This window comes from Erinaceus europaeus, chromosome 1 (assembly GCF_950295315.1).
Source record: "Erinaceus europaeus chromosome 1, mEriEur2.1, whole genome shotgun sequence".
Taxonomy (NCBI): domain Eukaryota; kingdom Metazoa; phylum Chordata; class Mammalia; order Eulipotyphla; family Erinaceidae; genus Erinaceus; species Erinaceus europaeus.
Genome location: NC_080162.1, coordinates 140,025,159 through 140,039,100, shown reverse-complemented (window position 1 = coordinate 140,039,100; position 13,942 = coordinate 140,025,159). Strand labels below are relative to the sequence as shown.

The window sequence follows — 13,942 nt, the reverse complement described above, 5'->3', positions numbered from 1 at the left end:
ACTGCAGGGGTCTATCATCTTTTCTCTCTCTCTTTCTCTCCCCCCCTCTCTCTCATTATCTCACTCTCCACTCTCAATTTCTCTCTGTCCTATCCAATAAAAAAGGGGGGGAGGGGAATGGTTGCAGGGCATAGGGGATTTGTAGTGCTGGCACCAAGCCCCCAGTGATAACCCTGGAGGCAATAAATAAATAAATAAATTGGTAATCATAATTATAGTAAAAGAACAACTGTATTACTCTCATATTAAATGTAGAAATATAAATGACTCTTTAATCAGCTGGCAGTATAACATGTTTTTAGAACTGACAAAAATAACAATTGTGTAAAAAAGGGTTGAAATTAGAAATTCTTTCTAAGATATACAGTATTTTCAACACAGTAGTAGATAAAATTGCAAAACACTTGGACTGTGTAAAATATGTCTACTTTTGGGACATGGATTCAGCTTCTAGTAATAGCACAATGATTTGAACAATTTTTTTTGGTATATAAAATTTAAGTCTTTAAAGCTGCAAATTATCTTATTAGTTATTCCTTGAATTTTCAACTTTGTTCCCTTGAACAATATGCCTGTGTTAACACTTTTCTCTTTTAAACAGGTTGTGGGAGGAAAGATGACTGAATCAGGTCGACTTTGTGCATTTATTACCAAAGTAAAAAAGGGAAGTTTAGCTGACACTGTGGGACATCTTAGACCAGGTGGGTTTTGTCTTTGATTTTTCATATTTAAATGGTTACAGATTAGTAGTTTTGAAAACCTTAACCTTCATTTAGAAAAGATCTGACCAGTGATAAATTGCTCACTAACCTTAAATATAGATATTTTATTTGCTAGTGGGAAGTTGAAACTATTATTTCTTGAGTTACACTATACTAAAACAATTCTTTTCCTTATGTTTTATGCAGTCCCAGATAATGAACCTGTGGCCTCATGCATTTATGAAACTGCTAAGTAGCCTTTTAGGCCCAATTACTTTTTTTTTCTTTTTCAAGACAGGGGAGATCCTTTCATCATTCTACCACACACAGCTAAAGTTCTAGCAGTGCCTCGTGCACAGCAGCAGGTTGTGTGCTTGATGGGGGAAGCTATTCTGACTCCTAGACAAAAAGATTTTATGTTTACTTATCATCTATATTTTTTTGCTGATGGAGAGTCCCATTTTGTTTCCCATAAGTATTCATTTTTCTTTCAAAAAAAACTAAAATAGCTTAGGAAAAAATCTGCATGGATAAATGCATATTTCCTAAAACATGCCACTGTGTACCTCTTTGGTAATGGCCACTGTTGGAGAGGTCCTTGAGTGCCTTGGAGAGAATTTAATTAAGATGGTACGTATGAAAACATTTTACGAGAGTTTAGACAATTTCCCCAGCTCCATGTTGAGAAACTTAGCCCACAGAGTCACAAGTCTTTGAAGAGGTCACTAATCTTGTTTCCAACACTTAGAATTTCTATTAAGAAATCATAGATATAACATTAACCTGATTCCCCCCCCTCCCCCGGTTACTTATCCTTTTGACAAATGATACTAATCATCCTAGTAATCAAAATATATTTGGTGTAGCTGTGCTTATTATGTTTCTTTTTTTTCCCCAAATAATTTTATTGAGGAAGCAATGGTTTACAGAACAATTATTGACTTATGAGTATAGTGTTTTGTCTCTCTGTGACAGATGTCTGCACACCACTCCCACCACCAGCTAAACTATCTCTTTACCATAGTTTCCTGGGTACTCAGTAACCTCCCCACCACCCCTTACACACACACACACACACACACACACACACACACACACACACACACACACACACCTTCTTCCTCTTGTACAGAGTCATTTGCTTCCCTGCAATCTACCACATCTAGTTCAAATTTTGTCCTGTATTTCCTTTTACTTGCTTTGCTTCTTCAGTATCAGCTATAAGTGAGATCATTGGTTTTTGTCTTTCTCCTTCTGGCTTGTCTTACTAACAAGATTCCTTTAAGTTTCATCCAAGATTTAGAAATTTAAAAATTTATCTTTTATTAGTGATTTAATATTAGTTTATAAAATTACAAGTTAACAAGAGTAGAGCTCCACAATGTTCTCACCACCAGAATTCTGTGTCCCCATTCCCTCAATTGGAAACTGTAATGGTTCTTCTAAGGTCACAAATATGGGCTGACTTATTTCTATAATTATTTGTTTATATACATGAATGCATGCGTGTGTGTGTGTGTGTGTGTGTGTGTGTGTGTGTGTGTGTGTGTATGTATTCCAGCTTTTTCTGTGATTCTACCTTCATTTCCTTTCTTAATCCCAAAACCTTTCTCTTTTTCCTCTTCTCTTCCTGGGTCCTGATAGAATTGGACCCAGAAAGAACCCTCTGGTCATCTTCCCCTAACATCTCTTCCCCTATGGGAATATGAATCAAAATTCTTTAAGGGTATAATAGGTGGGAGGTCTGGCTTCTGTAATTGCTTCTCTGCTGGACCTGAGTGTTGATGGGTGGGTCCATATCCCCAGCCTCTGCATCTATCTGATGCAGAGCCCATATTTTCATAATTATCTCAGGAGCCTGTGTAACCTCTGAGTTCCTGTCAGTCTGAGTTCACAGTCCCTGGTCACAGCTGGGAATATTCTAGGCTACACTCATTTCAGGAGCAGTTTTCCTCGAGTGGCAGGGTAGCCTTTCTTTGAAGAGTGGGCCAGTCCCTACCATTGCTAGTTTATAGTGAGGGTATGGTCTTGAAGAAACCCTCAGAAGGGCTAATGATGACATACTTGATGGAAGTGACTGGTAACAGTGAAGGGAAGGCTCTGCTAGAGGTCTACTAGGCCCATCATATCTAGGACTCCCAGACTAGGACCCAGGTTATTGGGTGGCCTGTTAGTTACCAAAAAGGCCATCAATAAGTGAGTCTCTTACCCTTATCCAGTTTTTGTAGTCCCTTCTTCATCTGATGAGCTTGGATCTCCTCCCAGGTGTTAAAGCATTGAGTGCCATTTGTTCTTTTATCTTATGAATTTCATTGCTGTGGAAGATTGCTTTTATTTCAAGTGCATTCTAAGAGCTTAGTTTTCTAAGATTATCATTACTGACACATATTATAGGTGATGAAGTGTTAGAATGGAATGGAAGGCTATTGCAAGGAGCCACATTTGAAGAAGTATATAACATCATTCTGGAATCTAAACCAGAACCACAAGTGGAGCTTGTTGTTTCAAGACCTATTGGGTGAGTTAGTTTGATTATACTAGCTTTGTAAAAAGTTAACTAATATTAATTTATAAAATGCTCTATAAAATTAATATTGAGCACAATACTTTTTTTCTCTTTATTAAAAAAAATTTGTTTTTCCACTAGAAATCATGGCATCTCTTTATCTCAGGGTAAAGAATCATTTTTTCTTCAAAGGATCATGTGGATATTTATAGCATCATTTGTGGTTTGTATAAAATTATTAGTTTAAAAATTAGCAGTTAGTGTTGCTATATTAAAGAGAAGGAGGAGAAGGGCAGAGGAGATAGCATAATGGTTATGCAAACAAACTCTCATTCTCATGCCTGAGGCTCTGAGGTCCTAGGTTCAATCCCCTGCTTCACCATAAGCCAAAGTTGAGCAGTACTCTAGTATAAAAATTTTTTTTAAAGTGTTTTTTTTAAGGAGTAGGAAGAGGAAGAGGAAGAGGATGAGGAGAGGCTTGGGTTAATTTGGCAGGGCCAGGCCAAATGATTTCACGGGCCATGTAGTCCTGTTGGGTGGATGCTTCCCATTTCTGCTTTATCTGATTGTTCTAGGTTATCTGGTTAATTATAAAAGAAGGATGGTTTTGCTGTTAATTACTATCTTCATAGCTTAGCATATATTAATGAAATTAGGAGGAGCTGTAGTTAACTGTTACTTTAAAAGGGAGTTACATGAACTGTAGTACTCTACATAAAAAAGTGAAGAACATTTTCAGTCTATAAATTTTATATAGCCATTTCTAAATAGATTTCAACAGAGATAAGGACTATGGGCAAATAATCCCCAATTATAGGAAACATTCTAACAAAAAACACGTTATATTTGAAGAAATGGACAAAAAAATTTAACAAATGCAGAATCTTTCTTTGACTTTTACAATTTGTTACCTAAAGATTTAATTGGTGATTTAGAAAAGCTAGCAGTAAATATAATTCGTTGAGCCTATACTATGAGAATTACTAATTAAATAGTAGATCAGTGTTCCTATATAGAAACTTATAAGCCGATGTAGAAGATATGCTTATGACTAAATAAAAGATAAAATCTTTGTATACATGAATATTCATAGAAAATTATTAAAGATATATTTTGAGGAGGAGTTTTCAACAATGGAAACTTCAGAGACTCTTTGTTCTGAAATTTTGATATTCAAGAAAGTAATGGGCTGGGGGTCAGGATAGGTAGCTCAGTGGATTAAATGCACAAATGCAAAGCGCTCGAACCAGCTAAAGGATCCTATTTCAAGCCCCTGACTCCCCACCTGCAGGGGGGTCCCTTCACAGGCGGTGAAGCAGGTCTGCAGTTGTCTGTCTTTCTCTGCCCCCCCCATCGTCTCTTGATTTCTCTTTGTCCTATCCAACAACAACAATAGCAATGACAACAACAATAATAACGATAACAACAAGGGCAACAAAATGGGAAAAAATGGCCTTCAGGAGCAGTGATTCATAGTGCAGGCACTCGAGCCCCAGCAAGAACCCTGAAGGCAAAAAAAAAAAAAAAAAAGTAATGGGCTATCTTACCTCTTTGTATCCTGTACAAAATTTCTGAAGTTAGTAACTTAGTTTTATTGAAATGTCCCTTTCAATGTATTACATATGGAAAATGAAAACATTTCCATTTTCACATTTTTGTTTGTTTGTTTATGCTTTTGCCTCCAAAGTTATCACTGGGGCTTGGTGCCTGTATCACGAATCCACTGCTTCTGGCGGCCATTTTTTTCCCATTTTGTTGCCCTTGTTGTTGTTGTCATTCATGTTGTTGTTGGATAGGACAGAGAGAAATTGAGAGAGGATAGATAGACAGAGAGGGAGAGAGAAAGATAGACACCTGCAGACCTGTTTCATCGCTTGTGAGGCAACCCCTCTGCAGGTGAGGAGCGGGGGGCTCGAACCAGTATACTTATGCCAGTCCATGAGCTTTGCACCATGTGTGCTTAACCCGCTGTGCTACCATCTGCCCCCATGTTGTTTTTTCATACTGTTATAATATGCCAGTTTAGGTAAAATCAAGCATTTTTATTTATGTTAGAGGATCCTCTAGTCTTCAGTTAGTATCTTACGCACTGTCTTATGTCTTATTATTATGTCTTATGTCTTATTATTTTCACTATCAACATCTACCCCCTACTGACAAATCTCAAAAGGAAAACATACATAGTTTTGTGTAAATGCAATTGCAGGTTAGTTTTGTTAAGCTTTTGCAAATTCTTTGCAGTTTTCTCAATGAAATTATTGCATTATAAAGATTCAGTGACAATCTGATTCTTTTAGGGTTTTTTTTCCCCATAATAGTTGAGTTACATTTGAATATTATCAATTTAGAACAATGACTGATTTAAAAAGGTTAAAATAGAATTATTTTATATATTTTTATATATTATATATTTTTATATCTGTAGAATTTATTTCACTGATGTAAAATCTTTTTTTTTTTTGAGTAATAAATTATGGTAAGCAAGCCATAGCCCACCTGGTAAAACACACACATGACCTTGAATAAGAACCTGGGTTCAAGCCCCAATCTTCAGAGTAAGCTTCATGAGAGGTGAAGTAGTGCTGCAGGTGTCTTCCTCTTTCCCTCTCTCTATGATAAAAATGTAGCTGTTGGGAGCTATGGCGTTGTGCAAACGCTAATCCCCAGCAATAATCCTAGTGACAAAAAACTATGACTAGTTGTGTAGTGGGGCCCATAGAAAATCTGCAGATCTCTATGATGTATATGGATTTTGATTTCTTTTAAATAGTTAGGTTTTAGTCTAGACTACATTTAGTAACATGGAAGTACCATGGGTCATTGTTTTTCAATCCTTCTGTCAAGCACAATTTTGCTGATTTTATAGTTGCCTATTATGATATTGGTTAATAATGATCAAAATAGCACTTCCACTAATGATTAGAATTCTTTCTTGTTTTCTGTTTCTGTCATTTCAGAGATATACCTAGAATACCTGATAGTACACATACACAACTGGAGTCCAGTAAGTACCACTGAATCTAAAAGAAACTGCTATTAATGATTCCATTATTCACTGAGTGTCAAATCAAGTACTTTCCCTATGATAAATAAGTAGGAAATATACTATTCTTCTTAGCAAGTGTATAGTTATATAGTGATAGAAAATTTGTACTATGTTATTATAGGAAGAATGTACAAAATGTTTTAATTCAAGGCATTTTTTGCCATGCTATCTTGACTATTATGTAGTTTTACATAGCTTTATGAAAGTATACTATTATAATAGACTATGCATATTTAGAATACATAATTAAATTCGTTTTGGCATACATATTGAAGTGTTACAATAAAAAAATAATGAATTTTCCTGTCATTTCCCAGTACTTAACACCCCTTTCTCCCATTTCCTCTAATTTAAAAATTTACTACTTTGTACCCTAAAACTAGTTAGTATGTGGAATTTCTTGATGTATTTTAATACTGAACTATATATATTCTAATTTATATTTTATGATTTAATATCTGAGTGGTAGTGGAACATAGATATACTTATTTATATAATGTTAAATACATAAATGTTTTATTATTTGTGCTTGACTGCTATCTCAGATGTTAAACATTACCTTTTTAAGAAAGGGAGTAAGAGCATTATGCAGACAGCTATCACAGGAAATGAGTTATTGTACCATGTGTCAACAGCTGTACACATGGAAGGAAGGAAGGAAGGAAGGAAGGAAGGAAGGAAGGAAGGAAGGAAGGAAGGAAGGAAGGGGTGGAGTAGGAAGGATGGGGGGACTGTTGGAGTAGATATGAGTGACTACATGGGGCAAGTATTTTCTAGGTTTGGATCCCTATAGTACAGTTTCTTTAAGTTAGGAAAAACAGTGAGGTCAATATGACTGCTACAGAGTGAACTAGGGAAAGAATGGCAGAACTATAGATGGGAAAATAACAGGCAGCTGACTTGTGTAGACTTTCTAATCCCTTTCGGTGTTTGGCTTTACTCAGAAAGAAACTGGAAGCTACAATTTTGAGAAGAGATTTATGTTTTAAAAGCCTAGCTGTTGGGGGGGTCAGGTGGTGATGCACCTGGTTAAGCGCTCACAATACAGTGCACAAGGACCCAGGTTCAAGCCCCTGGTCCCCACTCTGTAGGGGGAAAGCTTCATGAGCAATGAAGCAGGACTACAGGTGTCTCTCTGTCTCTCTCCTTGCTTATCTCCCTCTCCCCTTCTCAAGTTCTTTCTCTATGCAATAAAAAAATAAAGATAAAAAAAAAAACCTAGCTGCTATACTGAAATAGATTAAATGGAGTCCAGGATTAAACCATAGAGGTTAAAGTACTATTTTCACTTTTCTATTTTAGTGGAAACATCATGATAACTTAGACTCTTGTGATCAGAAGTAGTTAGATTATCTGCACACAATAATTGAGAATCTACAGCTAAAATAATTTTTTACTTTCATATTGCAATTATAAGTATAAAATTTTTATTGTAATACTGAAATACTTTTCAAATAGCATAGATCTGCACTTTTAAATATGACTATATGACATGTCTGATTTCAGTACCTCTGTCTGGTTGCTAAACCATTTTATCCAAAAATAATACCATGATCTCATAAAACCATAGCATAACAAAGAAATGCTAATATAATGATAATAGATATATTAAAAATATTATCATTATCTTTATTCCCACTTTAATAAGTCCCTGAAACTGTTAGATGAGTTTGAATTACTACACTTAGTTCTTAACCACTACTGAATGAAGGTGAAATTTTTACTCATCTATGTTATTTAACTTAGATATTGTGTCAGCAGTGTGGAATCCTTTTTCTTATTATAGCTATTTCAAAATCCTCTAGATTACAAGTCCAAAAAAAAAAATCCAGGTAAAGCAGGATTCTTTTCTGTACTTTATTCTTTAAATGAAAATGTCAATTTCTCCAAAACCTGACTCTGAATCTGTTGTCCTTAGTTCCTTTGTATAGTCATCTTAATAAATTTCTATTTCTTTAGTTAATATTTTATTTATTTATGATAGATTCAGAAAGAATTTGAGAGAGAAGGGGGAGATAGGGTGAGACAAAGAGCTGAAGCACTGTTTCAGTGCTTGTGAAGGCTTCCCCCTGCATATGGGGACCAGTGAATTGGGTCCTTGTACATTGTGATATGTGCATTAAATAAAATGTGCCATCTCTTGGCCCCATCAGTTCTATTTCTCTGCGACTCCTACATCTACCTGCTCAAAATGATCTGATTGTCAGTCATCCCCTAGTTTGAAAAGAATATGTCCTATTGTGTTTTTCTTCTAATTGAAGCTTAACATTTAGGAGATTTACTTTTAACTACAGAGTCATTATTCTTTTCACTTTCACATACTATCAAAGACATAACTACTGCTTCTAATCCTACTACTTTTAGTTTTTCCCTTCATTTTACACTCTTCTCTCCTTTAGTTTTGTTTATCCACTTTTGTCTTCAATTAGGCAGACATTTTATAGTTCAATTTTCTACACTGATGAGCACTTGAAATTTGGCTTTGTCCATTCATCCACTTATTATTATTAGCTCTTTAGATGTTTTGGAAACATTATAAAGTCTGAGTTCTAACTTTCTTCATTCTATTCCCAAGAACAAAGGACTTTTACATTCCAGAGAACTCAGTATTTTCCTGTACACAGACCAAGACGGACACATAGGGAACTTTCTTGTCCTCAAATAAGTCTTGAAATCTTACTTTCCTTCTTTCTTTCCTTTATCATCATTGTCTTGTTTTGTGACATTGTATTTTTTCATTCAATAACACTTTCACTGCCTTCTCTGTTATTATTTTATTGATTCCACTTATTCACAAAGATTTTACATCTCATTCAAATTAATCTACACTGTAAGTTTGTGGTAACTTCATCTTTAAATACAACTATGTGATATAGTTTTATTTTTATTGAAATTCTCATCTTTTTGTCACAGTCCCAGTCTTACCACCCATCTAATTTATTAAACCTTCTAGATAATAGTTAAAAATTCACTTCCTTCTTAGAACCATTTCATAAGTAACATTCTAGTACATATAACTTTTGCACTGTGTGTTTAAACCATTAGTTTACTAGTACTGTTTTGGTTTTTCCCAAGTTTTATTTTGAATTTCTTCATATGTCATTATAGGATTTGAACTTAGCACACAAAGCAGTCAAAAACAAACAAACAAACAAACAAACAAACAACAACCTCAGAGGTAGAGGTCTGTCTCTTCTACAATAGACTCAGATTGATTTACCCTTTTGAAGAGAACCATTTTTTTAAAAATATTTATTTATTTATTCCCTTTTGTTGCCCTTGTTTTTTTGTTTTTTTTTTATTGTTGTAGTTATTATTGTTGTTGTCGTTATTGGATAGGACAGAGAGAAATGGAGAGAGGGAGGGGAAGACAGAGAGGAGAAGAGAAAGATAGACACCTGCAGACCTGCTTCACCGCCTGTGAAGCGACTCCCCTGCAGGTGGGGAGCCGGAGCCGGGGTTCGAACCGGGATCCTTATGCCAGTCCTTGTGCTTTGCGCCACCTACGCTTAGCCCGCTGCACTACAGCCCGACTCCCTGTTGCCCTTGTTTTATTGTTGTAGTTATTCTTGTTGTCGTCGTTGTTGGATAGGACAGAGAGAAATGGAGAGAGGAGGGCAAGACAGAGAGGGGGAGAGAAAGACACCTGCAGACCTGCTTCACCGCCTGTGAAGCGACTCCCCTGCAGATGGGGAGCCAGGGGAACTGGGATTCTTACACCAGTTCTTGCGCTTTGTGCCACGTGCGCTTAACCGCGACTCCTGAAGAGAATCTTTAATTTACACATAATATTTCATTGTAATTAAGAAAACAGTCTATATGATGACATTTTGAGCATTCAAAGTATATGGTAAATCTTAATAAATGATAATGGAAAGTGTAATATTTTTTCTGTGCTATTGCCATTTCAGGTTCTAGCTCATTTGAATCTCAAAAAATGGATCGTCCTTCTATTTCTGTTACATCACCCATGAGTCCTGGCATGCTGAGGGATGTTCCACAGTTCTTATCTGGACAGCTTTCAGTATGTAATCACTAAACTAATTTAATATTATTTTTGATAGTATACTGTGTTTTAACTTTATGATGATAGCTTTTTAATAAACCAAGTTCTTCCTAGAATATAATGGTATTTTTAATCATCAACTTTATTTTTAAATTTAAATTTAATTATGCAGTGGAGTGTTTTCTATAACAGAGATGCCTTTTCTGGAATTTAACATGTTAGAATTCATGAAGATATCTAAAACCCTTTTTAGCTTAGTTCAGTTTATTACAAAAATTCAAGGTCATGATTTCTATTCATCATTTTAACATTGCTACAATTTGTCATGAACATGTTAAAGAAAATAACAGCACTGTCTAAGTTGGTATATTTAAATTGATATAATAGTGACCATTTACATTTTTTTCAAGCTTAAGAGGTTTGAGGGGGGATTTATTATGATCATTGGGATATGAATTTGATCTAAATCTGATGCTTTTGTCAACAGACAAAACTAAATAATTGAAGAAATAATATACTAAATTATTAAGCATGTCAGGAGTTTTATATCCAGTGATCTTCATTTTGAATATTTTATAGTAAAAGTAATTAAATTTAATGATGTATTTTCCCAAATTTTAAAGAACTTTAAAATTTTAATCCACCAATTAAAATCCATTAATTATTTAGTTGCTATTTCCTTTTTAGAAATATCTAAATTAAAATTTACAGTTTTAAAGTATTGTTGAGTCATTAAATTTGAAATTGAGGGCTAAAATTTACTTAGATTCTCAAAATCCAGACATTGAAATTTGTATAAAAATGTTATATTAAAGATATAAAGTATTCTTTGGGTTTTATTTTAGGAGTAATAGAAAAACTTTTTGTTAAATCACTTGGGAAATATCTATTTTTTTGGAGAAAATAGGATTGTTGAATTCTTGCTATATAATGTTCAGTAACTTAAATTAGGTATAGGAAATATAAGCAAAATAATGTACTGGAAATTTTTAGAAAAAAATATTTCACATTTCTGTTCTGGCTCTATTTTGGTCACAAAGGTTTAAGTAAGAAAAGCTTTATGTAGGAAAGAAAATGAAATCCTGTTAGGAGAATGTTAAATGTCTTAGTAAAACGAATTTTATTTCTTTATTATTTTTTCTCCTTTCTTTTTCATGAACAGAATGAAAATTTAATTTGAGGACAGTATCATTTTTCTATTTCCCACAATAACTACTATGTCTCAACTTATTCATTTATAGATACCAATAGCACAGTGTTGCCATATGGCTGCAAATGTCTATATATTTCCTTCTACTGTTTAAGACAGTGTTAGTAATGTTAGATTTTTATTATTGTATTCTGATTACAGTCAATATGGTTTTATTTAAATATCTCATCTTTGATGTTTGAGTGACTAGATGATGCCATTAAATGAAAGTGTGTGTGTGTACATGAATCTATGTGTATAATAATGTCTGTGTTTGAATATGTGTGTAGTTTGCTTCAGCTGATGATAAATAGAGGCAGAAGTTAAGACTTTTCTAAGAAGTGTCACTGTATTACCTATTCTGAAGTCTGTGGGCCCTCTTAAAAATAGGCTAGCATTAGCCTACAATGATGAGGAACATAGAGCAGATATCTAGACCAATTTCACATTCAACTATTTTTCTCTTTTTTTAAATCTTTTTTTAATTATATTTATTTTTTACTGGATAGAGGCAGCCAGAAATTGAGAGGGAAAGAGGGGACAGAGAGGGAGAGGGACAGAGAGACACTGCAGCCCTGCTTTACCACTCATGAAGCTTTCACCCTGCAGGTGGGGACCAGGGGCTCAAAGCTGGGTCCATGAGCACTGTAGCATGTGTGCTCAACTGGGTGTGCCACCACCTGGCCCCCTCAACTGTTTTTCTCTGTGGATGAAAATGAGTATGGTAGAAAGGTAGAATAAACTGTTAAATACTTAGGAGAAATAATAAGCTTAAAGAGTTGCTTCTAAAGGAATTTAGAATTTTTAAATCTTCTATAATTCTGCCATTAAACTATACGATTCACATACATATAAATTTTTATTTTCAGTTTTGAACAAGAGCACTGTTCTCCTATGTCTTATGGTGATTCCAGAGATTAAACTTGAGACATTAGTGTCCCTGGCATGAAAGTTATTTACATAACCGTTATGCTCTCTCCCTACCCCATATAAATTTCTAAGTAAAACTAATAAATCTGTCTGGATGATTCTGGAAACTACTTTTTCACCTACTAAACTGTTAGGCACTTTTCCTCTAAACTATTCTTCCTATTTTTACAATTGGAGATGTCCCTAACACATGTGTAGTTTCAATTCTTCCTGGCTGCACTGACATTTCATTAAAGAGAGCAGTGAACTTGAGATTCTCCTGCTGTTGTAGTGCTTCTGTTGTGTCCGGGTTTGAGTTTGGGCTGCATGCATGGCAAGGCATATGCCCTACTTAGTGAGCTAGCTCTGTAACCTCCAACTATTTTTCCTTAAAAGTTTTTGTTAAAAATACTCTAGTAGCCCCCTTCCCTCTTAATTTCTGGCTGTCTCTATCCAATAAATAAATAAAGATAATTAAAAAAGAGTTATGAAAAAAATGGGGCTGAGTAGTGGCGCACCTGGCTGAGCGCACACATTGCGCAAGGAGTTTGAGCCCCAGATCACCACCTACAGGAGGAAAGCTTTTTGAGTAGTGAAGCAGTGCTGCAGGTATCTCCCTCTCCGGGACCCCCTTCCATCTTGATTTCTGTCTGTCTCTATCCAATAAATAAATAAAGATGATAAGAGTTATTAAAAATACTATAGTAGCTATTAAACATTCCATTTATTTATTTATTTTAACCTTTTTTATATATTTATTTTTCCCTTTTGTTGCCCTTGTTGTAGTTATTATTGTTGTTATTGATGTCGTTGTTGTTAGTACTTAGAGAAATGGAGAGAGGAAGGGAAGACAGAGCGGGGGAGAGATAGACACCTGCAAACCTGCTTCACCGCCTGTGAAGCGAAATCCCCTGCAGGTGAGGAGCCATGGGATTGAATGGGGATCCTTACACTGGTCATTGCCCTTGGAGCCACATCCACTTAACCCACTGCAATATCGCCTGACTCCCTAAACACTCCATTCTAAACTTAATTTGCTGTTACAAAATAGCTTGCTTGTTTCCAATGAATACTAGTATAATGAGATCATTAAATTATTTTTTCCTTTTCTTACTTTTTGTTGCCTCCAGACACTACAAATCCACTGTCTTGGTGACCATTTTTTCCATTTATTAGAGCAGAAAGAAATTGAGAGAGGAGGGGGATATAAAGAGGGAGAAGGAAATACAGACACCTGTAGACCTATTTCACCACTTTTGAAGTGTACCCCCTGCAGGTGGGGAGCTAAACCTGGATCGTGAGTCTGGATCCTTGTGCAGGTCCTTGCACTTAGTACTTATGTGCTCTTAACCAGGTGTGCCACAGCTGGTCTTTGGAAATTCTTGAGTGTGTGAAGTGTATGTTTGTGTGTCTGTGTATTTATTTACTTGTCATCACCCAGATTTCACTCCTCCAAGGTGACTTTTTTTAGATAGAGAAAGCCAGAGATCACACCACTGAAGCTTCTTTCAAAGAAGTGAGAGAGTGGGCTCAAAATATTTCTCTTATTTTAGCACAAAATTCTGTGTAGTGCAACTTTCTGGAA

General features: G+C 35.2%; 1 protein-coding gene across 39 annotated transcripts in view; it reads left to right on the top strand.

Moving 5' to 3' along the window:
• Positions 1-13,942, top strand: part of RIMS2 (regulating synaptic membrane exocytosis 2) — a 570,974-nt gene that overhangs the window by 311,087 nt on the left and 245,945 nt on the right. For all 39 annotated transcript variants that reach the window (XM_060196148.1, XM_060196165.1, XM_060196141.1 and 36 more), the window contains 4 exons: positions 602-701; positions 3,096-3,219; positions 6,165-6,211; positions 10,165-10,277. In XM_060196148.1, coding sequence (XP_060052131.1) covers positions 602-701; positions 3,096-3,219; positions 6,165-6,211; positions 10,165-10,277 — 384 coding nt within the window. The remainder of the gene's footprint in view (positions 1-601; positions 702-3,095; positions 3,220-6,164; positions 6,212-10,164; positions 10,278-13,942) is intronic.